Source organism: Pan paniscus, chromosome 21 (genome assembly GCF_029289425.2).
Source record: "Pan paniscus chromosome 21, NHGRI_mPanPan1-v2.0_pri, whole genome shotgun sequence".
Taxonomy (NCBI): Eukaryota; Metazoa; Chordata; class Mammalia; order Primates; family Hominidae; genus Pan; species Pan paniscus.
This window is the reverse complement of record NC_073270.2, coordinates 43011118-43038984: the sequence shown is the minus strand read 5'-3', so window position 1 is coordinate 43038984 and position 27867 is coordinate 43011118. Positions and strand designations below refer to the sequence as shown.

Sequence of the window (27867 nt, the reverse complement as noted above, 5' to 3'; positions counted from 1 at the left end):
CGCGGTGGCTCACGCCCGTAATCCCAGCACTTTGGGAGGCCAAGGCAGGTGGATCACCTGAGGTCGGGAGTTCAAGACCAGCCTGACCAACATGGAGAAATGCCATCTCTATTAAAAATACAAAATTAGCCAGGCATGGTGGTGCATGCCTGTAATCCCAGCTACTCGGGAGGCTGAGGCAGGAGAATCACTTGAACCCAGGAGGTGGGGGCTGCCGTGAGCCGAGATCATGCCATTGCACTCCAGCCTGGGCAACAAGAGCAAAACTCAAAAAAAGTTTCGCTCAAAACAAAAACAAACAAATAAAAAAAACAATGACAACAACAATCCCAATCGTGTCTGTTTCCTCCTTCAAAAACTTTGCTGGTTCCCCTTTGTGTGAGATAAATTCCAAGACACCCAGCAGGGGCTCCAGGCCTCTCGCTCCGTCTTGGCCCCTGTTTCCAGGCAGGCCCCGTCGTGCAGCCTACTCGTCACCCTGAGCTACTGGCCAGCCAGTGTCTCCCAGTACTCTGCTCCCTTTCCTCCTCTGTATCTCTACCTGCACCCAGTAGATGTGGGCACTGTGCCACAGGGAATGAAGATGAGAACGCACACTTAGTGGGTGTGTGCCATGTGGATGCTCACCGAGCCTCTCCATCGCCCTGGTGAGCCAGCCACCACGAGCCACACTCCACTGGCAAGGCCACTCAGGCTCCCTGAGGCTAGGTGACGGCCCCTGCAAGCTGCAGGGAAGCAAAGGCGGCCGTGACCCACATGACCTGGGCCCTGGGGTCCCAGCCACACAGGGCCTGTAGCTCCAAGTTCTTCACTGACAAGAATGACTCTCAATTAAGGGCTGCCTTTTCATTTCTCCTCAAATGTACACCGCCCGTACCAGCCACACAGACGGCAGACTACAAAGCCGACAGCCCTGCCTTTAAATCTGGGAGCACTGCGCCTCCTCTCAAGTGAGCCTCAAGTTTCCTCAGCAATCACACTGTCACATATAAAAGAAAACTCCCGAGGCCAGGTGGCTCCTGGGTTCACAGTGGCGTCCTCTGTGGACACAGGCCCCATCAATAATGAAGCAGCTCTGCAGCGCTTACCAGGCCAGAAAATTGCTGCTATTCATCAGATCCAAATAATCAAATGTGTGCCACAATACATCACATCCCTTCCAGCATGAAAAGTGCATTGAATTTTATGATTTCCACTCTACAGTTCAATGTGGATTTAGTCCTGTAAATCAGGACAAAATGTCATTCTACGCAGGCCACTCTTTCCTTGAAAATGGCCCAGGTGCTATACTCAGGCATCTTCGTGCACCTTATCTTGCATGACCCTCTAAGAACAATGGAGTTAGGCAGGAATATCCTCTTCTGATGACGGAGGCAGACTAAGAGCAGGTCAGCACTCAGACCAGTCTGCCTAACGCTGAAGGTGCTGCCCATCCCAGCGGGCCATGAGGGCCTGAGACAGGGTGGGAGCTGAGAAAGCCTCGCAGAGATGAAACTAGCAGTGGCCTTGAGGAAAGATAGGACTGGCTGAAACAGAGAGCAAGGAAGGCCATCCATGTGGACTCAACAAGGCAAACGGAGACACGGAGTCCAGGATGCGCTTGGCAGGCGGGGAGAACTGTGATTAGAAAGAATAGCCTTGGGAGTTCATTCCAGACACAATTCAGCACGACTATGCTGGCCCTCCCCACTGGCTGCTCTGTGGCTCCTTGTGTGTCCAGCCGTCTCTCCCAAGAACCGGTCGGTACACATCTCCAGACCACAGGCTGGTGGAAGCATGTTTATACCCTCATCACACGGCAATCTCTCCAGAACGGGTCATTAAGTAAAAAACAGCCTGCCTCTCAATTCAACTGCAACCTCCTCCCAAGCTTTAAAACCACACAGAGCAGAAATGCACAGTTGCTTCTGTGAGTCTGTATCCTGAGGTGTTGAGAATGGGTGGATGCTTGCCTGGGGCTCATTATTTATTTACGGCAGGCCTCACTGGCAACTAGCCGCCTCGTTTAAAATCAAGACCCTTGTGCAAAATTTTCCAGAAGAGTCCTGACCTTCTAGGCCACTGTCCTACTGCACCACAGGAATGAGCCACCTGTGGTGCAGTAGGTGCAGGTGGCTCACCATCCTGATGAGCCAAAACATCATCAGGGGTCTAAACACTGCAGGGCTTTCTGGTTGGTTGTGAAGTCTCCACGGGCATCATATTGGAAGCCACCACTCTCACCATCGCCTGTGGCGAGTCCTCCACTAGATCGCAATGCTGGCCACCGGCTGTCTGTCTTCCCAGCACCTCTTTTCCATGGGGACCCTGCCCTTTCCCTATCCCATGGGGGTCTGGGGGACTCTCAGTCACTGGGGTCACAAGAGTAGGCAGCTAAATGTGGCCTGGCCAGAGACAGCACTCATTCCTGCTTCCCACCTGTGAGACAAGGTGTATGTGGCCAAGGAGAGGCCTTCCATGAGACTCAGAAGGTGAGGAGAGGCAGAGAAATGGCTTCTCTCACCTGTCAATCCCGCCTGATAAGGGCACTGACTGTGGCTGCTGCAGCCATCTTTCCCAACACAGAACAAGGGCCTAGGAAGGAAGCCAGCACTCCCAGGAAAGCCAGGAGAGAGAGAGACACATGAAGCCCTGGAGACCCCTTGAACCCCTAAATCCAGCTGTCCTTTGAAATTCCCAGTTCCAAAAGCCAATACTGTTTCCATTCGGGGAAGCTGCTGGAGCTGTTTCTGAACTTGCAACAGGAAGAGTCCCCACTAATATGAGACGGTGGCCATCAACAAACATGGCAGAGTAGAAGTGAAAGGACCTGCCTTCTAGAAGCAGGCAGCTGGCTGTGAGCTGACGAGATGTACTATAAGCACATGAACAGATGAGAATAGTCAACACTGAAGCTAGGAGAGTTTCTGATTCACTACCGTGTATGACTGACTATCTGCCACACAAGTTGCTGAACTCAAAGTCAACACCCACTTGCTTAGTTACCTTCGTGCACCTTATCTGGCTGAATCAACACTCTGTGTAGAAATCGATCCGAAAGAGGCTTGGAGGAAGGTTATAGGGAGGAGGAAGACAGGCTCCCCACCTTGAGAGGAAACCTGTCCCCCACTTCCCACTGCACTCCATGTAGAGAGGCTATGGACCATCTCCCCCAGAAAATGTGCCTAGGCATATAAAACCTCACATTCTTGTACACAATTTGAGGGGGATCACAGACCCCTCAAACCTATCCCAGGACTTCCCTAGAAAGCCAGGAACTCCCTACTGAGAACTTTCTTCTACTGAAACCCAACTCTGAAGGACAGCAGCTGGAACACAGTGGTGGTGTCAGACTAGGCTGGCTTTCCCCAATCCTCTCCAGGGAACTGGTGTCACATGTGCTCTCCATGAACCACTCGGTGGACTTCAGGGAGGCCACACTCTCCTGGTCTCCTGCCCACTGCTCTGCCTGTCACTTGAGAGAGGGAGAGAAAGGGAGACCCCAGCTTTGTCTGCCTAGCAGTCCCCCTGTGGGAATGGACCTTCCCATCCTCACTCAGAGGTCACTCCACAGAACCCTCCCCTCCCCTCCACTGGCCACAGCTGTCCCAAGCTGGGTCAGCCACAGTTCCTTCCCTGGGGATGCTGGAACTGAGACCAGCAGGAAGGCATGGTTGTGTTTAGTGGCTGTGCTGCATCTCACCACAGGGCCAGCAAGCAGAGAAGCAGGGTCCTAGTTAGAAAAGCAAAAGACAGGAGGGAGACAGGAAGGGAGGCAGAGGGCATGCCAGTGACGAGCAGTAAGTCCCAGTTCCCACCACTCCCGGAGGCCCTGCGGCGCTCCTGCTCTTGGGTTCTAGGACAGCACCCGCACCTTCTCAGTCTATCTACATTGCACGGAAACTACTTCAACAGGTTGGGTATGCTCCAAGTTCACGTCTTTCCTGGATCTTCATTTCCCTTGCAAAACTCAGCAACTCATTCTTGGGTTTCAAGTAATAATGCTGTATTTGTTTGGTTTCCTTTTTTTTTTTTTTTTTGAGATGGAGTCTCGCTCTGTCGCCCAGGCTGGAGTGCAGTGGCACAATCTCAGCTCACTGCAACCTCCATCTCCCGGGTTCAAGGGATTCTCCTGCCTCAGCCTCTCTAGCAACTGGGATTACAAGTACACACTACCACGCCTGGCTAGTTTTTGCATTTTTAGTAGAGACAGGGTTTCACCATGTTGGCCAGGCTGGTCTTGAACTCCTGACCTCAAGTGATCCGCCCACCTCAGCCTCCCAAGTGCTGGGTTTACAGGCATCATAATGCTCTGTTAATAAAATAATTTTCAGGTCTCTATTCCCAACTTCTTGCTCGCCTTTCCTTTCCCACATGGAACATTTTGCTATTATTTCAAACTTAACACATCTAAGAACTGAACATATCCTGTCCTCCTAAAATTGGTTTGTGTTTGAGGGAAATTATCTAAAGACTTGAGTAGTGGCTGCATATTACAATCACCTGGACACTTTAAAAAAATACTGATCCAAGCCGGGCACACTGGCTCATGCCTGTAATCCCATCACTTTGGGAGGCCAAGGTGAGAGAATCACCTGAGCCCAGGAGTTCAAGACCAGCCTGGGCAACATAGTGAAACCGTGTCTCTACAAAAAAATTATTTAAAAATTAGCCAGGTGTGGTGGAGCACACCTGTAGTCCCAGCTACTGAGGAGGCAGAGGAAGGGAGGATCACTTGAGTCCAGGTCGAGACTGCAGTGAGCTACGATTGTGCCACTGCACTCCAGCCTAGGCAATAGAGTAAGACCCTGTCTCAAAAACATAAATAAAAAGAAAATACTGATCCAAGCCTTCAGAGAACAACTGAATCAGAATCTCTGGGTGTGGTCTAGGCCTTTGAAAGTTCCCCAGATGGTTCTATGTGCAGCCTTGTGGAGAATCATTGGCCAGTCCAAGGACCGGCACTGTCATTCTCTAATCCCAGCTCACAGCAAACAGACATCATTGATCAATTTCTTTCCTCCAGAGCAAAGCAGCAGCCCCCAGAATCCTTTTCACCATGGCCACCACGCAATTGATCAGACTTGGCATGAGAGATGAAACTTACCTGCTAACCTGGACTAGATGGAAATGGTACTAGGACCTACTATCTTCTATTTTAGAATCCAGCCTACAAGAAAATGCTTGGATTAAGTGTGGCCCACGCCTCCATCAGGCTCAAACAAATGTTTGTTTTCTTAGGTCTGAATTTAATGAGTTGCCAATGAGAAAACCTTTTCATTTGGCTTACGATTCTAGGGACTTGGTTTTTGATTTTACGAATTGATTCTTGCTCCTACTATGAAAAGGAAGGGGGTGGGGTGGGAAGCATTTGTATGTGTTCCCTCTTTTCCTCCCTGATTAACCCCAAAAGAGCTTTCAAATAATCTGCTAAGTATTGAAATACTGAAGTCATAAGCAAGTTGCAAAAAATCGGCTTACTAGAACAGGAAACATTCTTTTGCTTTTCAAAGGCTTTCCCATCATCTGGAGCCAAAAATATTATCTTCTGACCCAAAAAGCCACTAATAAACCCTGTTTCTATAGGCTAAGCAAGAGGGAAGATTTTGCCCTGAGCAAAACGGCAAAGAGGGCAAGACTGTTCTCTGGGTCCTCCCACCCTCACTTCTGCCCCCTCTCCTACCTCCTGCCACCCTCCACTTCCAGGTATCTCCCAACTGCCCTCTGGCTGCCTAGGGTCTTACAAGCTGCCCCTACTCCCATGGGCTCCCTTTCTCCCTAAGAGTACCCCGTCCCCATGTTAAAACCCCCTTCTTTCCCCTCCAAACTCCTTCCAAATCTCAGCTATTAGGGACAACCTCTAAGCAGCACAGTCTCAGCATCCACCCTCTCTTTGTAATCCTGTTTATGCACAGAATGCTGTGTTTCCTTTCTATCTAGTCAGGAGTTTGGGAAGTGAGAAAGGCTGCCTTATGGAGACACACAGAGAGCTAGCAACAGAACCCCCTGTATAACCTGGGGCCATTTGCTCCCCTGATGCGCCAGTAAAAAGTTAGATCAACAGTACTGTATTTTTTTGCTACTGATCCATTGAAAAGCTAAAAAAAAAAAAAAAAGTTAAAACAGTAAGCTTCAGTTATGAAGACAATTTACTTGTGTGAGCCTTGTTTCCCTAAATGCAAGATTAATAAAAATGAGAGATGTCATGTACTATATTTAAATTTAAAAACATGAGGTTGTTGTCCAAAAGTAACCTCTAAATGGCAGTGGGTAGGGGGGTATGATGGCATATTTTTGAACCCTTCATCAACTCCCTGCCTCAAAAGACTTTAACGCACTATCCCACTGAAAATCTTAAAGAGAACAATAAAGAGGCTCCTTTTCTGAAGTTTGCTGAACTAACCCAGGCTTCTGTGGCTTACTTCTAAGGGCTTCAAGCACAACAGGAGGTGAGCGGCCTCCCTGCTCTCCAAACAGCCACACACCTCTGCCTATAAAACAAGAAGGCTCATCACCTCCCTCCCTCGGGACTCTTAGCAGGCCTCATCAGCCACCAACAACCACATTTGTTATTTATAATACCGAATAGCATGCCACGTCTGCAGGGACAGAGCCCAGGAGCACAGAGGTGATGTTTTTAAAATGCGATACAATTGTGGGTGGAAGAACTCCAATAGTGATCTCCTTCTCAAGATACCAGAATAAGAGATGGACAAGACAACCTAGAGGCCACGAACCCATCCCTGTTCACCAAGGTTTTCCCACCCTTGCTGGCTGCTCCTCCCCTGCCTGTGCCCTCTATGCTGGAGCCCCTCCAGGCTCTGGCCTAGGTCCTCTTCTCATCTCCCTCCATATTCTCTCCTTAGGAGACCCTGTCCCCTCCCGTGGCTTCAAATGACATCGTATCAACTCCCACATGCTGGTCAACACTCAGCCCATGCACTCCTCCTGCTAGAGACCTTGTAAATCCACCGGCTTTTTTGACAGAACCACCCAGACATGTTAAAGTATCTGTTTAAAACTGAACTTGGCATGTTCCTTCCCTGCACCCACCCTAAGCCTGTTCCTTCACCATAGTTCTCCACTGCATCAATAGGTTCCACATTGTATCAGTAATTCCCCATCATCCTCCCAGCTACAGAAGCAGGATCTCCAGGAACAGTGATATCCAAGATATATGGATCTCCAGAACATATTGCGTATGTTAAGTGAAAAAAGAAAGTTGCAAAACTGTGTTTAATAGTATGCTATCTTTTATTTAATGAAGGGGGGAATATAAATATATATGTACACACCATACACATATATATGCATTTGTTACTGTTTTCAAAAAGAAACAAAGGAAAGATAAACTAATAACAACTGTTAACTATGTGGGAAGGAAGGGAATAGGGTGGAGGAGAATGAGATTAAAGGAAACTTCTGTGAATGTACCTTGTTATATAGTTTTGACTTTGAGAAATATTGTATATAAATGTTTTATATAATTAAAACAACAAATTAAATCAAAATTTTAAAAATCTCTAAAAATTAAAAACAGATTGAAGCAAATTAACCAAACTATATCTCATGATGGGAGACCTACACAGAGAAAAATAGTTACTAAACACAACATTTTGACCTTGTATCTCCACAAAGACATATTTTAAGGCCAAAAAAGAATCACAAAGAAGTCTTAAATTTCATTCTGAGTCTTAGTAGTAAAAAATATAGTTATTTTAAAAGTGTAACTGGTATATTGTAGATGAGCAGAATAAAGTTAATATAAATTGCTAATCTTAGAGAAGCATGCTTGCAAGGTTGGCCCTTGACTGGCATCTGGGAACTTGGATTCCAGGTGGTTCTCACAATTCCCAGAAATGATAAGAGTGGCTCACCACGCCTATACTGTGTAAACAATAAGGTTCATGCTGAACACCTGCTTGCTTTCTGGAAGTCTGGAATTTTGGTACATGCTAGGCCAAGGGTGCTTCTGTAACCAGTCCTCAGTAAGACATGTGGGCACTGAATCTCTAACTCACTTCCCTGCTAGATAACACTTCACACACATTGCCACAAATCCTTCCTGTGGGTATCCAATGGGAGAGCACTCAGACGCCTGCGCCTGTTTCCTCCAGTCTCTGCCCCATGTACCTTTTCCCTGTGCCGCCATACCTGGTATCCTTTCACTGCCACAGCTGAGAGTCCTAGTGCATCACTGAACCTGGGGTGGTCCTGGGGACCTCAGATTCAGTAGGATCTAGCAGATACATCATTTTGTTAATGTTATTGAGAACAAGATTTCCAGCATAAGATAAAGAGTTACAAGACACTAGTATAAAATCAAATAAATAGAAACACTATCACCTTACATTTGAATTGGAAATACCAGTAGGAACTCACAACTTTTTCATTTCTTAAAAAATGTTTACTTTCTATTTCTGTTTATTGAAAGGCCTAGATGCAATCACAGCTCAGTAGCACTGAAAACTTCTAATGTCCCAACTGTAGCCTCTAGATACTATTTTCTAGCTAAAAAGAACCAGAGCATTTTAGAGAAATGACTGATTCCAAGACTGGGGCAGGAAATGTACAAAATGAGCCTGGGGCCAGGCGCAGTGGCTCATGCCTATAATTCCAGCACTTTGGGAGGTCAAGGCAAGTGGATGGCTTGAGCCCAAGAGTTTGTGACCAGCCTGGGCAACATGGCAAAACCGTGTCTCTACTAAAAATACAAAAATTAGCCAGCCGTGGTGGCACACCTGTAGTCCCAGCTACTTGGGAGGCTGAAGCAGGAGAATTGCTTGAACTTGGGAGACAGAGATTGCAGTGAGCTGTGATTGTGCCACTGCACTCCAGCCTGGGCAACAGACAAGACCCTGTCTCGCACACACACACAAAAGAGCCTGTGACATCTTATTGAACCATGAAGCAAGGAAGCTATCAAAGACTAATGAAGTATGACAAAGAACAAAGACATCAACTTAAAGGGGCTCCCACTGAACATAAAAAACAAATTAATGGCAGATAAGTGCCCTCAAAAAAAAAAAAACTAAAACATATTAAATATATTAAAAATATGTTCAAAATGCTATGAAAACCAAAGCTTCATTGGTCATCATTGGAAGTTGCTAGAGCCTGAACTCACAACTTTGAAAACTGATAAATAAAGGGAAAGAACCAAGCATTTTTCCTGCTTTTCATTATGAAGAGCAATTCAGAGTAATCATACAGGTGATAAGGAAAAGGTCTTTGTTAAAGAATTCCAGCTAACAGATGCAGAAGGAAATAATGGATCTAAGCAACGACCATCAGTGGATGCTAAAACCGCTTAGGTGAAAGACTGACCAGATTTTTATAATGGAGGGATCAGCTGATACCACCTAAACCCACCGATCAATCCAAGAATCTCTAAATGTGCGGCAGCCAGACACCACCTGCCTGTTGATGCCACACAGTAGGGAGTACATAGCACCAGCTCTGAGGTATTCGCACCCAATAACCTGATTGGAATGGAATCAGGCCTCTACATGGAACTCCTGTTGACAGGAAACACAGGGAACAGAGAAACACGTTAAATGACACCACAGAGAAGCAATAGCCAATTCCTGGGATGTAGGTATCCCACAGGACAAACGACCTGCTTTCTCCAATAAATCAATGTCACGAGCAAATGGGAGTGGGCAAGAAAGTGGGTAGAAGGAGGGTGTATAGTTATAAAGATACTTACAGAAGAAGAGTCAAAACAACAACAAAAAAGCCAATTTGACCATGTCATTCTCACACTTAAAACCCTCTGGCCCCTGCCCACACCTCTGGCTGCACCACTCATCATGCCCCCTCTGTGGTCTGGCCACAGTCACCTTCATTCAGTTCCTTGAATTAGCCCCTTCCTTTATTGAGTCCCTTGCACGTGCAGTGCCCTCTCCCTGGAATGTTGTCCTCGCCCCTTGCCCACTTTCACCTGGCAGAAGCCTGCTCATTCCTTCAGTCTCAGCTCAAACACTGCCTCCTCGGCAGGGCCCACAGCCCAGGGTAAGATCAGGTCTCTCTCCCCCTTGTTATATAGCCTCACTGGACTCTGTACTTCTCATGGGAGCACATGGAGGTATGTTTTTGTTATCTGCCTTCCTCCCAAGGACTAGATGCTCCTCAGGTGCAGACACTACATCTTTCAGCAGAGTCTGAAATGTAGTAGGCACTAAATAAAAATCTCCTTAATGGGTACATGAACAAATAAAGTATTAGCTATGTGGTTCAACCCACCAGGTGGAAATTCAGAGGCACACTAAATCAAAAAGGCCCAATGTAGACCCTGCTGATCTCAGTTGTGGTGGCACCTACTGTTAGTACTCAGAACCCAGCCTGGCACTCAGAGGAGCTGAGGCTCCCAGGGAAAAACTCACCGCCTCGTGGGACTTGGGAATGGGTACGATGATGGCCAGCACACAGATGAGCTGGAAGATGGCTCCCAGGAAGAGTCCGTACCGTAGCAGGTTCTCCAGGAAAGTGGGCTCGGGCACCTCCGGAGGTGAGAAGTCTAGGTCAGAGGCCATGGCCCAAGTCGCTTGCTGCCTGACGTCTCTTCTGACTCACCACTCTTTAGAACCAACTTGTAAATGCAAAGGGTCAGTGTCATATTTCTGTAACTGACATTTATTTATTTATTTATTTATTTATTTATTTATTTATTTATTTATTTTTGAGATGGAGTCTCACTCCGTCGCCCAGGCTGGAGTGCAATGGCATGATCACTGCAACTTCGGCCTCCTGGGTTCAAGCGATTCTCTTGCCTTGGCCTCCCGAGTAGCTGGGATTACAGGTGTGGGCCAACACACCTGGATGATTTTTGTATTTTTAGTAGAGACAGGGTTTCACCACGTTGGCCACGCTGGTCTTGAACTCCTGACCTCAGGTGATCTGCCTGCCTCAGCCTCCCAAAGTGCTGGGATTGCAGGTGTGAGCCACCTCACCCAGCCTGCAACTGACTTTTAACTTGAACACACACACACACACCCAATAATATATACAGGAATTGTGAAATGTTAACAACTCTTGAATCTAAGTTGGGGACATATGGTCAGTCAATGAACCATTCTTTCAACTTTTCTGTATATCTGATGTTTTCCAAACATAAAGTTGAGAAAAATAAATAAATGCAAAGGGAAGCACTTCAACAAAAATCTCAAATCAACATACATTTACTAAAGGCTGCAACGTTTCAGGTTTTGTTGTTTATTTATTCATGTAGTCATCCATTCAACAAATATTTCTTGAATACCAAGCACTGAAGAATGAGCAAAACAGACAAACCCCTGCTTTCTTGGAGCCTCTACATGCTCAGGATGGAAGCAGACAATGAACACGTCGAGATGTGATATGCCAGGTAGTGATAAGCATTTTGGAAAAAACTTAAGGGCATCATTTTATTTTGTGATGAGAAGGCTCTCTCTGAAGAACAGAGACGGGAATGGAGTGGAAGAGATAAGAAGTGAGAGAGGGAGCCATTTGTGTATCTGAGGGAAACATGTTCCAGGCAGGGAAAAAAGCAAGTGTGGAGGCCCCAGGGTGGGGAAATGAGGCCAGTACAGGCAGAGAAGTGATCAGGAGGGAGGGTGGAAGGAGGTATGGTCAGAGAGGAGTGGGGGCGGACCCTGATACCTCCAATTTGATTGAGTAAAATGTAAAGCTACTGAAGGGTTTTGAGCAGAAAAGTGACATGATCTGACTTCCATTTTTAAATGGAGGAGGGACAACAAGGGGAGAGGCAAAGTGGACACAGGGAGAGCCAGGAGGAGGCCCCTGCCAATAAGCCAGACAAGAGCTGCTGATGGCGTGAATGACAGGGGCAGTGGTGGCCAGTGGTGCAAGGTCCAGCCTCAGCCCAGCATTCTAGCCTCTCCTCTCAGCAGGGCCCCCACTCCTAATATCCTAGTCGAGCTGAAAGAACTGCTGTGGTTCTCCAAGAGCACTGGGCTCTTTCAAAATCCTGGGCCTCTGCCCAAGCTGCATACTCTGCAAAGAATGTCCTTTCCCACTGTGACTGCTTGACAAAGCCCCCACTCTGCCTCTAAGGCTGAGCTCAAGTGTCATCTCCCCAACATGCCTCTCCTGTCACCCTCCTCTTCCCCTGGCATGACTGAACTGCTCCCCCTTTACCACAGCACCCATCAGTGGCTTTCTTCTGCCCATCCCAATGATAAAGGGGCAAATTTACTTTGGAACCAGGCCCACTTGAATCTAAAACCCTTTGTGTTTCCAGAGATCTGTGCCACAATGCAATATTTTGCTAAGTCTGAGCTATCCAATATGGTGGCCATGAGCCACACATGACTATTAAGACTTGAAACGCAGCTAGTTTGAATTGAGATGCTAATTACACACCCATTTTCAAAGACCTAGTATGAAAATAAGAATGTAATCTATCTCATTCATAATGTTTTCATATTGATTACATGCTGAAACGATTGCAGTGGCTCACGCCTATAATCTCAGCACTTTGGGAGGCCACGGTGGGCAGATCACTTGAGCTCAGGAGTTTGAGACCAGCCTGGACAACACAGCGAGACCCCATCTCTACAAAAAAAATAATAAATTAGGCAAGAGTGGTGGCTCACTCCTGTATTCCCAGCTACTCGAGAGGCTGAGGTGGGAGGATCACTTGAGCCCAGGAGCTTAAGGCAGTGAGCCATGATCACGCCACTGCACTCCAGCCTGGGTGACAGAGCGAGACCCTGCCCCCACCCCACCCTGCCACCAAAAAATACACGTAAAAAATAATTGGCTGGGCATGGTGGGTTACGCCCAAAGTGTAAGCCCAACACTTTGACAGGCCAAGGCAGAAGCATCACTTGAACCCAGGAGTTTGAAACCAGCCTGGGCAACAGAGTGGGACCCTGTCGCTATAAAAAATTTAAAAATTAGCCGGACGTGGTGGTACACACCTGTAGTCCCAGCTACTCAGAAGGCTGAGGCAGGAGAATTGCTCCAGCTGGGAGGTCGAGGCTGCAGTGAGCCAATGAGTCGTGATTGCGCCACCCTGAGTGACGGGGTGAGAGATCCTGTTTAAAAAAAAAAAAATCAAATTGAAAGCAAGGACTCAAGATACTAATGTTCATAGCAGCATTATTCACAATAGCCAAAAGATGGAAACAACTAAGAGTCCATAAACAGATGAATGGATAAGCAAAACGTAGTATATACATACAATGGAGTATTACTCAGCCATAAAGGAAATGAATTTCTGATACATGCTACAACATGAATGAACCTTGAAAACATTATGAGCTTTGAATAAATATATATGAAATAAGCTAGACACAAAAGGACAAATATTGTATGAGTCCCCTTATATGAGGTACCTGGAATAGGCAAATTCAGAGACAGAAAGTAGAATTGAGGTTACCAAGGGCTGGAGGGAAGGGAAATGGGGAGATATTGTTTACTGGGTACAGAGTTTCAGTTTGCAAAGATGAAAAAGTTCTAGAAATAGACAGTGATGACGGTTATACAACACTGCAAATACCACTGAATTTTAAACTTAACAACGGTTAAAATGGTAAATTTGTTACATATATTTTGTCACAATTTTTTAAAAATCTGTTTCTTTTTACCCATTTATTTATTTATTTATTTAGAGACAGGGTCTCACTCTGTCACCCAGGCTGGAGTACAATGGCACAAACATAACTCACTGTAGCCTCAAACTCTTATGCTCAAGTGATCCTCCTGCCTCAGCCTCCCAAAGTGTTGAGATTACAGGTATCATCCCTTTTTGCTTTTTAAATGTGGCTACTGGAAAATGTAAAATTATACATAGTCTGTATTGTATTTCTGTGGGGAAGCCCTGGGGTAGAGACAATCCTAAAGACCTGCCTCACAGGGCGCAGTGGCTCACGCCTGTAATCCCAGCACTTTGGGAGGCTGAGGTGGGCAGATCACCTGAGGTCAGGAGTTTGAGACCAGCCTGACCAACATGGAGAAACCCCGTCTCTACTAAAAATACAAAAAAATTGGCCGGACATGGTGGCAGGTGCCTGTAATCCCAGCTACTTGGGAGGCTGAGGCAAGAGAATCGCTTGAACTCGGGAGACGGAGGTTGCAGTGGGCCGAGATCACGCCATTGCACTCCAGCCTGGGCAACAAGAGTGAAACTCCATCTCAAAAAAAAAAAAAAAGGCCTGCCGCCACCTTGGCTCTGCTGCTTCACTGCTTTGCACCATGTTTCCAACATGAAGTAACCGAAGAATAATAAAAACAACCTTCGTAAGTAAACAGAGCCGGACTTACACACGAGTATTGCTTCCCTTTCAGCCTGGTCACTTCAGAAGGTCATGTGCCTGGGGCAACAGGATGGCCACTTTTCACATCAGCTCTGTCTACCATGGGAATGGCCTTCAAAGCTTGAGGCTCTTTTTTATCCCCCCCAGAATCCTCAGAGCTGGCAGATCTTCATCCTCCCAGGAAGGATTTGACTTCTGGAAAGAGCCCAACATCATCTGGTTCCAAGTGCAGTGAATCAGGTGGCACTGAGCTCAGGAATACCATTTTTGGTCAAATACAAGGTATGATGCTCAGACTCCAAGCAGATTACTTGGGGTGGCTCATAAACTGGCCCTGAAGTGAATTCCAAGGCGGCTGCAAGAACAGCTTCACTGGAAGAAATGTAACAGCCTCTACCAGCACCACCACCATGTGAATACCAAGGCTTAAGAACGCGTCCTCATTCCTCCGCAGTTGCACCTCATAAAGTGTGCATTTTTTAAAACGCCCTTGGCCCCAAGCTTTTTGCTTAAGGCTGTAACAAGCTTTATGAGCTTATAAATACTCAGATTTACTAGTGTTACTACTAACAGCAACATTGTGATAAGAAATATTTGGAGTGGTACAACAGAAAGATAGGGCAAGAGTTGGGAAGCAGAGGACAAAAGCCCCTGCTCTATCTGCAAGTAGCTACACTTTGGGCTAATAATCTCTTGACCTCTGGAGACGGGATGTTCTCATGAGCCAAGCAACAATAATACCTATAATACATTTAGGCCTTTTTTTAACAAATGGCAATTAGACAAAATATAACAAGAGCCATAAAAGTGATTATATCCTTTGACTGAATAACTTACTTCCTAGAATTTATAGTAAGGAAACAATTCAAAAGAAGAAAAAGCCTTCAGGTACAAAAAAGTTCATGGCAGCACTATTCATAATACTGAAAAACAGGAAGCAACCCAGGCGTCCAACAATCAGGAAGCAGTTAACCCAGTGATGGTACATGATGGCATAATCCCTCTTCACTACCCGGCAAATATAAACATTGTGTATCAGGTCAGTGGAAAGTCTTTGCAAAGTAACAGTAATTGAAAAAAATAAGCAATTGTATAAACACTATGATTGGAACCATCTATAAGCTGATTTCATGGGCTAAAGATCAAAAGATGCTACAGAAACATAAATAGTTGCTGTTAAGGTGAATAAGTCATGAGTTTTAATTTTTTGGAATGTTATGAAACAATAAAGTATCTAAGAAAAATCTATGCCCTACCTACTTCCTTCACAAGACTTTTGTTAGGGTATAATGTCATACTGTCCAATAAAGTTTTCTGCAGTGATGGAAATGTTCTGTATTTGTGTTCTCCAAATGGTAGCCACCAGCCACATGTGGCTGTTGAAAACTTAAATGTTACAGAGAAGCTGAATTTTTAATTTTATTTAACTAATTAACAATAAAAAGCCACACGTGGCCAAAGGTTCCCTACTGGACAGCACAGGTGTAACAGGAGGGTGGTTGTGAAAAGGTTCTGGAAACATAAACTGCTCTACACACACTGTGCGCCGTACGGCTCTCATCTAGTTCTCTCTGCACCTCTGTGCTTTACTTCCCAGCCCTCCTGCCAGTATTTCTGGGCTTTCCTTTCCTGATGACCAAAGTCAAACAAGTCCTATTCATCCTGCAGATCTCAACTAGGAGACACCCCTTCGACTGGCTGTGACAGGTTTTGTTCCCTGGCCATTGTTCCAGCAGCAGCAGCAGTCGGCAAATGAACGGCCAGGTGTTGCGAACAGCACTTTACAGGTAGCAACTCGCATACTTCACCACCACACTGGGAGGTGGTATTACTAATGAGGATGAGGAAACCAAGGCTTGGAGAGGTTATATGACCTACCCAGGGATAACCTGGCTGATAAGTGGCAAAGGCAAGATTCAAAGGGGCTGGCTTCTCCAGAGCCAGGGCGCTTACCCAGTATGTCAATCGTTTTCAAACTGCAGGCTGTGGCCCATTAGTGAGCCAGGAAAACCATTTAGGGGGCTGCAACCAGCATTTTTTATTAGCCAGCACTTTATTTAAGTAGGTAAATAACAATAGAAAATATCAGAGTATCACATTAAGGCCGGTATTATATCCTGAAGCTTTTTCAACATCCATCTACATCTGAGCATGCATGTGCTGGATCAAATTTTAGAATGTTATTTCTTATTGTTTGAGAAATATTACACTGGAATCTACTGTTTTCTATTTGATCCATTGTAATCTCTTGAACAGCAAGGATCTTGGGTACATCTTGAGTTTATTCCAGGTCCTGACTCATAAATATTTGGTAAATGACTAAGCCTATGCCTCTGTTTCCCACCTCGAAAGCAAGAGCAGATGCCTCAACCAACAGAGTCATCATTTAACAACAAGGAGGAGCTGAGAGGCCACGAGGTTTCCCTAGACTCTCCTGATGAGTCAGGGCAGAGCTGCTATCCTGGTCTCTAGCCCTGTCCTGCTCCAGACTTGCTTACAGGTAGAGGTTTTTATACACCAGGGGACTTTCATACCCCATCAGAATTTAACAAAAGGTGCATAATTAATTATTACTGAATGTGGCAAATAATTTCAAGAGGTTACTGGACACTGCGAAGTTCACCCCTGAATGCCAGACACTGGTGACGTAAGACATTAATTCATTGGACAAATATTTATTGTGAATCTACTATGTGCCAGGCACTGGTCTAATCCCTGCCACGGAGTTTCCATTCAGTTAGAAGTACTCACACACACACATACACATGCAATGTCAGGGGTGAGTATTACAATACATACAGGAAGGAAGAAGAGGGTAGTACTGTTTAATATGAGGTGGTCGGGGAAGGGCCTCTCTGCAAAGGTGACATTTCAACAGAGGAAAGAAGAAAGCAAAGGAAGAAGTCATTTAAACATCTGCCAGAGTATCCCAGGATGGAGGGATGGCAAGGGCCAAGTCCCTGAGGCAGGAATAAGCATCATGATCAAGAACAGTCAAGTAAGCAAGCTGCAGGCCATTATGAGGACTCTGGCCAGTCTCTGAGTGAAAAGGGAACTACTGGAAGGTTCTTAGCAAAGAAATCACATGGTCTCACTCATTTCAAAATGATCCCTCTGGCTGCTTTGTTGACAACAGACTGTAGGGGACAAGACTGAAAGCAAGGAGACCAGTGAAGAGGCTACTTTAACAGTCAAAAGACACATTTGCACCAGGGTGGTAGCTGTGGAGGTGGTAAATTCTCAGCTTACAGATATATTTTGGTGAAGGCCAACAGGAATGCTGAGGTGAAATCTGAAAGAAGTTAAAAATAATCCCTGAAGAAGGGGAAACTATCCTGTATGACACTATAATTAGGAATACAAAATATTAAGCATTTGTCAAAACCCAAAAAACTTGACAGCACAAAGAGTAAAGTTTAATGTATGCAAATATTTTTAAAAAGACATAGGAAGGCCATCACAGTGGCTCACACCCATAATCCCAGAACTGTGAGAGGCCAAGGCAGGAGGATTGCTTGAGCCCGGCAGTTTGCAACCAGCTTGGGCAACATAGTGAGACCCAGTTTTTAAAACACACCAACATACACACGCATGAAGTCAGGGTGTTCCAGGATGGAATGCAGAATGTGACATTCTGAATCCAAATGTATTAAACAACTTCACTGAAAGGGTAGTGGGGGAATAGGGTGCTGACCTAAGTAACTTTGAAAACGAGTGGAGCCTGTAAGACTGAAGGCAAAAGGAACTGCACGTACACACTGTACTCTAGCTGGAAAGTTGTTTCCCACAGGGGATCGGGGGAGCAATTCTAAAACCACCATACATGTATGCTAAATGGAACAATTAAGTAAATGTATGGTGAATGGTGGGAGTCGGGTTTGTCACAGGTAGAGTGGGAGGTTACAGACAAGCAAGAGAAGGAAGCTAGAACACGGGTCCCCAACCCCCAGGCCACAGACCAGTACCAGTCCATGGCCTGTTAGGAACCAGGCCGCACAGCAGGAGGTGAGCGGCAGGTGAGCAAGCGAAGTTTCATTTATATTTACAGCCGCTCCCCATCATTCACATTACCGTCTGAGTTCCACCTCCTATCAGATCAGCGGCTGCATTAGATTCTCATAGAAACACGAACCCTATTGTGAACTGCGCATGTGCGGGATCTAGGCTGTGTGCTCCTTATGAGAATCTAATGCCTGATGATCTGTCACTGTCTCCCATCACCCCCAGACGGGACCGTCTAGTTGTAGGAAAACAAGCTCAGGGCTCCCACTGATTCTACATTATGGTGAGTTGTATGATCATTCCATTATATATTACAATGTAATAGTAACAGAAAATAAAGTGCACAATAAATGTAATGCACTTGAATCATCCCAAAACCATCCCCACCCCCAGGTCTGTGGAAAAATTGTCTTCCATGAAACCGGTCCCTGGTGCCAAAAAGGTTGGGGACTGCCAAGCTAGAACAATCCATGCAGTCATGGATAAGAGTTGGACATCAGTTATGTTTAGCTGAACGTAGATACAGGTGGTTATATATGGAAATACTTCTAGATCTGTGCATATATATGTATGTCTCTTACTCTGTCCACTGCGAAGGCCTAGAAGCAAGGACACTGAGAAGCACTGAGCATACCTAGAGCCCAGATCTTGTTTTCTGGGCCATTCTCCAATAAAAGGAGCCAGGGCTCCTTGGGAAATGGCTAATTCTAGGACTCGGGCAGAAACATACCAGATGAGTCTGGAATAGAAAGAAAGTGCTCAACAAAACAAAACAAAGCAAAACATATAGAGGGGGATATGTCAAAGGGATACAGGAGCCAAGTGGAAGAGCTCCCAATGGCCAATGGAGGAACAATTTGAGCAACAAAATAAAGTAGTACTGGATTCTGGTCCAAAGTATAAAATAAACATCCATGAGTTCAGGCCCGGCATGGTGGCTCACGCCTGTAATCCCAGGAGAGGGGATTCCTGTAATCAGGAGGCCAAGGCAGGTGGATCACCTGAGGTCAGGAGTTCAAGACCAGCCTGGCCAACATGGTGAAACTCTCTCTACTAAAAATACAAAAATTAGCCAGCCATGGTGGTAGATGCCTGTAATCCCAGCTACTCGGGAGGCTGAGGCAGGAGAATCACTTAAACCCAGGAGGTGGAGGTTGCAGTGAGCCAAGACTGCACCACTGCACTCCAGCCTGGGCGACAGCGGGAGACTCTGTCTCAAAACAAAACAAATCCATGAGTTCACACCGATACAAATATATGACTCTGTAAGCAAAAAATAGAGGAACAGACAAATTTCCCACAGAGAACTCCAAATAATTTGCATTATATACTCTGCCTTTAAGCATGGGGCATAATTCCACACTTCTTAAATGTGTGCTGTACATAATGACTTTCTCCAAAAGTACAGTGCGGAAAGTGCAGGAGGAAAAGTAACTCTACACTGGAAAAGCCTGACTACTACCTCAAGCCAGGTGGCCCAAGCTAACAGATGTCAACAATGATAACTCATATCGATAGTATGTACCCTTGATATGATGTGATGAGAATAGCACTTTACTTCTGTGGTTGGATTAGTCCATTTTCATACCACTTTGAAGAAATACCCGAGACTGGGTAATTAATAAAGAAAAAGAGGTTTAATGGACTCACGGTTCCACATGGGTGGGTAGGCCTCACAATCACGGCAAAAGGCAAAGGGGAGGCAAGGGGTCTTATGTGACAGCAGGCAAGAGAGTGTGTGCAGGGGAACTGCCCTTTATAAAACCATCAGATCTCCTGAGACTTATTCACTATCAGGAGAATAGCATGGGAAAGACCCACCCCCATGATTCAATTGTCTCCCACCAGGACCCTCCCACAACATGGGGGGATTATGGGAGCTACAATTCAAGATGAGATTTGGGTGGGGACACAGCTGAACCCTATCAGTGGTCCTCCTCCCCAAAAACCCATTACCCTGATCTTACTCATGTCAAAAACAGGCAAATCCTAATTAAAGGTCCTTCTGCAAAATATCTGACCAGTCAGTACTATCTTCAAAACCCTCAAGTTCATCTAAAACAAGGAAAGTCTGAGAAACGATCACAGAGATGATGAGCCTCAAGAGATATGATGACTAAATGTAATAGGGTGCCCTGGATAATACCAGGACAGAAAAAGGACATTAGGGAAAAACTAAGGAAATGTGAATAAAGTACAGATTAGAGTTAATAATAATGTATCAATATTGGTTCAGTAATTGTGACAACATTTCAGATATTAGTAATAGGGGAAACGTGGGCTATATGGGCACTCACTGAAGTATCTTTGCGATAACTTTGTAAATCTAAAATTATTCTAAAACAAAAAGGTTATTGGGGAAAAAAAGAATGGGTCAACATTTCAAAACAAATAAATAAATAACCACTGAGACAAGTATAGCTCTCAAGACTTAGCAAATACTAAATCTTAAGACTGAAAAACTCAGATTTCACGACTGCCACAGGCCTTCATCTCCCAATGTTGTGTACTGTGCTGGTAGGCCATTCTTGGCTTCTAACGAAGTAACTTTAAATTCTGTCGTGAAAATTCAACTGAAAACAGACTGGGGAATAGAAACCAGTGTCAGAAGTTACTGTTTTAGGCCGGGCACAGTGGCTCATGCCAGTAATCCCAAACACTTTGGGAGGTCCAGGAGGAAGGATATCTTGCCTCCAGGAGTTCAAGACCAGGAAGGAAAACATAGTGAGACTCCATCTCTATTTCAACTTTTTTTTAATTAAAAAGAAAAAAAAGCCGGGTGTGGTGGCTCCCGCCTATAATCCCAACACTCTGGGAGGCCGAGGCGGGTGGATCACCTGAGGTCGGGAGTTTGAGACCAGCCTGGCCAACATGGTGAAACCCTGTCTCTACAAAAGATACAAAAATTAGCCGGGCGTGGTGGCACACGTCTGTAATCCCAGCTACTCGAAAAGCTGAGGCAGGAGAATCGCTTGAACCCAAGAAGCGGAGGTTGCAGTGAGCCAAGATCCCGCCACTGCCCTTCAGCGTGGACGAGAGAGAGACTCCGTCTCTAAATAAATAAATAGAATGGCTTTAAAAAAAAAAAAAAGGAAAGAAAAAGAAGTTACCGCTTTATGGCAATGGGTTGTACAGCCTGGCCCGGCCCATTAAAACAAATTCCTAAGAACCACGCAAAACTAGATTAGAATGCAAAGCTAAGCCACCTCTCTGGGCAAAGTCACACTGGTAGCCGGTGGGCTGAAACTGGTGTGCAGATGCCCTGCAAAATATAATTATTAATCTAAATGTGTTGTCACCATTTTAAAAATGTTTCTCATATTCATTTCTCGCTTCTCTTAGAATTCGTACAACAAACATGGACTGTGCACCTACTAAGGGCTTTACATTCACCACCTCGGTACCTCGCAGTACAAGCGTGTATGTCCATTTTAGAAGACGAAACTGAGGGCCAGAGAGGAACCGTGACTTGCCCACGGTAACAGAGCCATACGGATTCGAACCCTGGCCAGATTCACTCTGGAGCTCAGGGTTCTCCTACTGCTCCACCCGTGGGAGGAAAGGCCCGGACCAGGCCATGAGGAGCCCTGGGTTCTGGCCCAGCCTCCGCACGAAAGCGCAGGGCTGCCCCAGGCGAGGCCCTCCGCCTCCCGGGGGGCTCAAATTCCCCTCCGGAAGTAACTTTCGAACAACCGCCGAGGGAACGTATTCAGGCCCTGAGCGGAGCGACAGCCGGGCCCACCAAGCGGCGCCGCTGGAGACAGGCCGGCCGGGAAAGCCAGGCCACCGCACCGAGGACGCCTCTCTCTCGGTTCCCGCCCCGCCGCAAAGCTGCGGCACTCACCTCCCGCGCCGCCGCGCCGCTCCCCCGGAAGTAGTTCCCTGCGACCCTGAGTCCCGGAAGTGACGCGCACTGAGCAACCAACCGGCTCTGTTCCGCCCACGTTGCCAGGTTTCTGGGTGAGGCACCGCTGGGTTTTGTCGACTTTTGTCCCTGTTCTGTGGGTTCGAGCTGGACAAAGAGGTTTGGGGAAATGAAATCTAGAGCTTGTCAGTTCTTTAAGCTCCTATATCACTCAGCTTGTTTCAGCAACATTTTTGTTTAATTAAAAAGAAAACAAAAGAAGTTACTTCTCGGGGCTGGGCACGGTGGCTCACGCCTGTAATCCCAGCACTTTGGGAGGCCGAGGCGGACGGATCACTTGAAGTCAGGAGTTCGAGACCAGCCTGGTCAACATGGTGAAACCCCGTCTCTACCAAAAATACAAAAATTAGCCGGGCGTGGTGGCGGGCGCCTGTAATCCCAGCTGCTTGGGAGGCTGAGGCAAGAGAATCTCTTGAATCCCGGGAGGCAAAAGTTGCAGTGAGCCGAGATCGCGCCACTGCACTCCAGCCTGGGCGACAGAATGAGACTCTTCCTCAAAAAAAAAAAAAAAAAAGAAGAAGTTATTCATCGCAATGGGCTGTATAGCTTGGCCCGTCTCATTGTAACAAATTCGTAAGAACTGCGCGAAACTAGATTAAAATTTTGTCCTATGCAAAGCTAAGCCATCTCCCAGAGCAGAGCACAGTCACAACTGGTAGCTGGTGAGCTAAAACGGGTATGTAGCTGTCCTGCAAAATGTTCATCTGGATGTGTTGTCACTATTTCAAAAGTGTTTCTCACGTTCATTTCCTTAATTTTATGCCAGGTCCTGAGCTAGGAGCCTACAATGCAGAGAGGAGACAAACAGAAACACCTCTTGTAATTCAGACAGAAACAAATCATTATAATTCATTCAAAAAGCATTCACTGAGCGCGTACTCTATGCATTGTCCTGGTAACTGAGGACACAGTGCTAAAGCAGACACATACAGTCTCTGCCCTTGTGGTGCTTACAGTCCGTTGGAGGGAGACAGACTAATTAAATGAATGTGTAATCATATAACAGGATAAGTTTTTTGAAGGCAAAGAACAGTGTTCCATGATTAAGAAGGGGTGGGGGGCAAGTAGTCGGAGAAAAAGAAACCTAGATGAGAGTGTGATAACCAGCCTCCACCATAAACCCTGACGATTCTTGGCTCCTGATATCCATACCCCTCTGTAGTCACCTCCCACCAAGAATAAGACTGACCTGTATAACCCATAGGATATTGCGGAAATCTTGGAGCACGAGTTCCAAGATAAAGTCATAAAAGACATTGCAACTTCCTCTTTCCTCTGTCTTGATTGCTCATGGGGAATCCATGTTGTGAGGACACTCAAGCAGTCCTATGGAGAGGCTCGCATGGGGAGTAACTGAGCTGCCTGCCAACAACCAGCTCCAACTTGCCAGCCATGTGTATGAGCCAAGTGGCTCCAGCAGTCCTAGTCAAGCTTTCAAATGACTGTGGCCTGGCCAAAATCTTCAATGTAAACTCAAGAGCAACCTTGAGCCAGAAATACTTTGCAATGCCACTTGAATGCCTGCCTCACAGAAATTGTGAAGTACTAAATGTTATTGTTTTAAGCTCCTAAGTTTTAGGATAATTGGTTATGCAGCCTAGATAACATACATAGAGGATCAAGGAACAGAGGTTAGATACCAGAGACTCCAAAAAAAAAAAAAAAAAGAGAGAGAGAGACCTATCTTGCCCTAAAGGAATTCAGTCTCTTAGAAGACAAATAATACACTCAACATTCACTAATCCCATACTGTGTGAGGTGGCATGGGGGACCCAAAATGCATAATTTATTCATTTAACAAATATTTATGGAGTTTCTACTGTGGATCATGCACTATGAAACTGGGAAGACAATGGTGAGTAGGTGGGATCCTACCCTGACTGCACAGACTAGGGGTCAATGTCTGTCACCCCCACTAATCAATCACACAGATAAATGTACACTTAAAAACCATGAGATGTGTTGGGAAGGAAGAAGGGGGAGCCATGAGAGAAGCAATAACATGGGAGATACAATCAAAAGAGAGGTGATGAGGGAAGACGTCCATGAGATCACATTTCTGGTAAGAAATGAAGAGTGGTGGCTCACGTCTATAATCCCAGCACTTTGGGAAGCTAAGGTGGACAGATTGCTTGAGCCCAGGAGTTTGAGATCAGCCTGGGCAACATGGCGAAACCCCGTCTCTACAAAAAATACCCAAAAAATTAGCCAGGCATGGTGGTGTGCACCTGTAGTCTCAGCTACTCGAGAGGCTGAGGCAGGACAATTGCTTGAACCTAGGAGGCAGAGGTTGCAGTGAGCCGAGGTCGCACCACTGCATTCCAGCCTGGGCAATAAAGCAATACTCCATCTCAAAAAAAGAAATGAAGAATGAGGAGGACTTTGCCAGGCAAAGAGAAGGAGGAAAAAGCACGATGGGTGGTGGAAAGGCTGGGTAGTGAGAAACGGCTTGGAGCCTAAGAATAGCTGAGGGGGTGACACTGAGGCCTGCAGGGTGCAGATGTTTAGGACAGGACTTACTACTTGCCCTGGAGAGACACACTGCAGGGTGTGAGTGAGGAGAGTGTTTTCTGGGTTGAATTGTGTCCCTCCAAAAAGCTGTGTTTGAGCCGTAACCCCCAGTACCTCGCAATGGGATCTTATTTGGAGATAGGAGCTTTACAAAGGTAATCAAGTTAAAATGAGAGTGTTAGGGTAGTCCCTAATCCAGTATGACTGCTGTACTTATAAAAAGGGGAAATTTTGACAGGGCGCGATGGCTCTTGCCTGTAGTCCCAGCACTTTAGGAGGCTGAGATGAGAGGATCGCTTGAGCTCAGGAGTTGGAGGCTGAAGTGAGTTATGATCGCACCTCTGCACTCCAGCCTGGGTGGTAGAGCAAGACCCTGTCTCTAAAAAAGGAAATAGTTTATTTTAAATGAGGGGGAACGTGGACACAGATGCACACATAGAGAGAACGTCATGTGAAGATGAAGGCAGATAGCAGGACGATGCCTCTACAGCCAAGGAACACCACAGATTGCCAGCAGGCCACCAGAAGCTAGTCAAGAGGCATGGGACAGGCTCCTCACAGCCCTCAGAAGGTGCCACTGACGCTTTGATTTCAGATTCCTAGCCCCTAGAACTGGGAAAAAGTAAATATCTGTTGTTTAAACCATTCAGTTTGTGGTCCTTTGTTAGAGCAGCCCCAGCATACTAATCCAGGTGTGCAGGTGCTTTGAAACCTGTTACTCTCTGTATCCAAATGTAAAAGATCGCCCGAGTGACTGCTGCAGGCACAATGACAGGCACAGCTACTTGCTCACTCTCTAGAAGCTCTTAGAGGCCTCCAGCTGAGTTTTGCTGTCTCTGTGCCCTGCATGGCTCCATGAGCACCACAGCACGGAGGAGAGCTTTGTGGCAGGCTTATTTCTATGCCTAATATCTATGCAAGGCACAGTGATTGCACAATGAAGAAGAAAAAGCCAAAAAAGCCGTAGCCTCTTCTCTGAAAAATATTTTCTTAGAGTCACACTTGACTGAGTGAGCCAGTTTTGTATTAATTGTAGCTGCTGTTTATTGCATATTCATATGTGTAAAGGTGCCAAGCACTTTACACATATCAATATTCTCCCCCAGCACCCTATAAAGTAGGCATTACAGGTGAAGAAACCTAAGGCTGGAAAAGTTAAGCAGCTTCCCTAAGGCCTTGCAGAGTCTGCATGCATAACCTTTGCACTACCCAGCTGACCTGTGCATGTCAGATGAGTGTACACACATGAAAGCTCTAGGAAGAGGGGCAGGATCAGCAGGCGCTGAAGTATCTAGGAAGGCCTCGTGAGGGAGGCAGCTCGATGTGGGTCCCAAATGATGGGCTGGATTTGGATGTGGAAAAGGGAAAGTAGAGGTACGAGATTTGCTTTTCCACCTTCAAGCCATTGCCTTTGTCGGTCTCTCTGTCTAGAATGCTGTCTTCTGGCTCTCCACAAGACAGGCTCATTCTCTTTCCGTAGGGCTCAGCCCCAATACCACCCATCCTGCCTCCCTCCCTCCCTCCCTTCCTTCTTTCTTTCTTTCTCTCTTTTTTTTTTTTTTTTTTTGTTTTTGTTTTTTGGTTTTTGGTTTTTTTTGAGACAAGGTCTCATTCTGTCTCCCAGGCTGGAGTGCAGTGGCATGATCTCAGCTCACTGCAACCTTCACCTCCCCAGCTCAAGCAATCCTTCCACCTCAGCCTCCTGAGTAGCTGGCACCACAGGCATGTGCCACCACACCCAGCTAATTTTCATATTTTTGGTAGAGATGGGGTTTTGTCACGTTAGCTAGGCTGGTCTCTAACTCCTGAGCTCAAGCGATCCACCTGCCTTGGCCTCGCAAAGTTCTGGAATTACAGGCATAAGCCACCGCACCGAGCCCCAATATCACCTTTTCAAGGCTCCACTGACCACCCTTTGCAGCTGACTGTTTATCCTAAGTGGCTGGTATTCCCCATCCCACATGCTCTTCTACCCAGTGACTGCTTTGAGCAATAGACAATTGTGGAAGAGATGCTGTGTCAGTTTCAAGCATGGTGTTGAACTGGCCTGGAAATCAGCCACCATGCAGAAAGAACAACTATCCCGAGACCACCGAGCTGTGAGAAGCTCAGGCCACATAGGGAGAAAGAGTGCAGGGAGCATCAGGCATCAGACCCAAGAGTGAAGAAGCCACCTCAGAGCGGTGGAGAGATGGATGCATGTGTGTTAAAGTAAATGTGGCAGAATGAAAGTTAAGCATAGAATCTGTTAGGTTAAGGAATGGCAAAAACCGCAATTACTTTTGTTCCAACCTAATAGATGATGGGTATAGCATTTTTTGAACAATTCTTTTGGCTTTTTTGTATGTTTTAATTTTTTGTTTTTAAATTTTGGGCCAGGCACAGTGGCTCACACCTGTAATCCCAGCACTTTGGAAAGCCAAGGCAGGCAGATCACAAGGTCAGGAGTTCAAGACCAGCCTGGCCAACATGGTGAAACCCCGTCTCTACTAAAATACACAAATTAGCTGGGTATGGTGGCATGTGCCTGTAATCCCAGCTACTCAGGAGGCTGAAACAGGAGAACTGTTTGAACTAGGGAGTCGGAGTTTGCAGTGAACCAATATTGCGCCACTGCACTCCAGCCTGGGTGACAGAGCAAGACTCCATCTCAAATAAAAATAAAAAAATAAAAAAAAACATTTTTTGAACAAAGAAACTATCTTGGAAGTGGATTCTCTAGACCCAGGCACCTCAGCAGACACCACATGGGGCAGAGATGGGCCCAGGAGATGGAGCCCTCCAGGAGAGAATATCAAGTTCATAGAATGGGAACCCCGCTAGTATTTGTCACTTGCGCTGCCCAGCATCTGAGACCCCATTTGTGGGAATCCCAAGAAGCAGGGAGATAATGGCAGACGAATGGGATGGACACGCTCCCCTCAATTCCTGCTGGAGCATGGACACTGGACCTAACCATGACCAGCCAGAAGCCTGACTCCAGACTCCAAATCTGGAGGCAGAAAGGCCAGCTGGAAGGGTTGGTCAGAGAGAGTGGTAAGTCCAGAGTCCAGGGCCTTGTTCAGAGCAGGTGGCTGTCAGTCCAAGATCTGATCATGCCTGACTTGGGTGGTTCCTGCCTGAGCCAGGTATCACAGTGTTCCCAGCAACTCCTTCTCACCTTACGCTCAGCTCCAGCATGAAGCCAAG

General features: G+C 46.2%; 1 protein-coding gene across 5 annotated transcripts in view; it reads right to left on the bottom strand.

Moving 5' to 3' along the window:
- The window catches only part of MANBAL (mannosidase beta like), a 28417-nt gene extending 5477 nt beyond the window's left edge, over positions 1–22940 (bottom strand). The window contains exons 1-3 of one of the 5 annotated variants that reach the window (XM_014343038.4): positions 22087–22940; positions 12903–13019; positions 10365–10570 (exon numbers count right to left, since the gene is read on the bottom strand). In XM_014343038.4, coding sequence (XP_014198524.1) covers positions 10365–10514 — 150 coding nt within the window. In that variant the 5' untranslated portion in view covers positions 10515–10570; positions 12903–13019; positions 22087–22940. Of the gene's footprint in view, positions 1–10364; positions 10571–12902; positions 13020–14247; positions 14488–21617 lie in introns of those variants that run through there. The other 4 variants (XM_055104544.1, XM_055104542.1, XM_063600882.1 and 1 more) reach the window with 4 other exon arrangements.
- Between the last annotated feature and the right edge of the window lie 4927 nt (positions 22941–27867).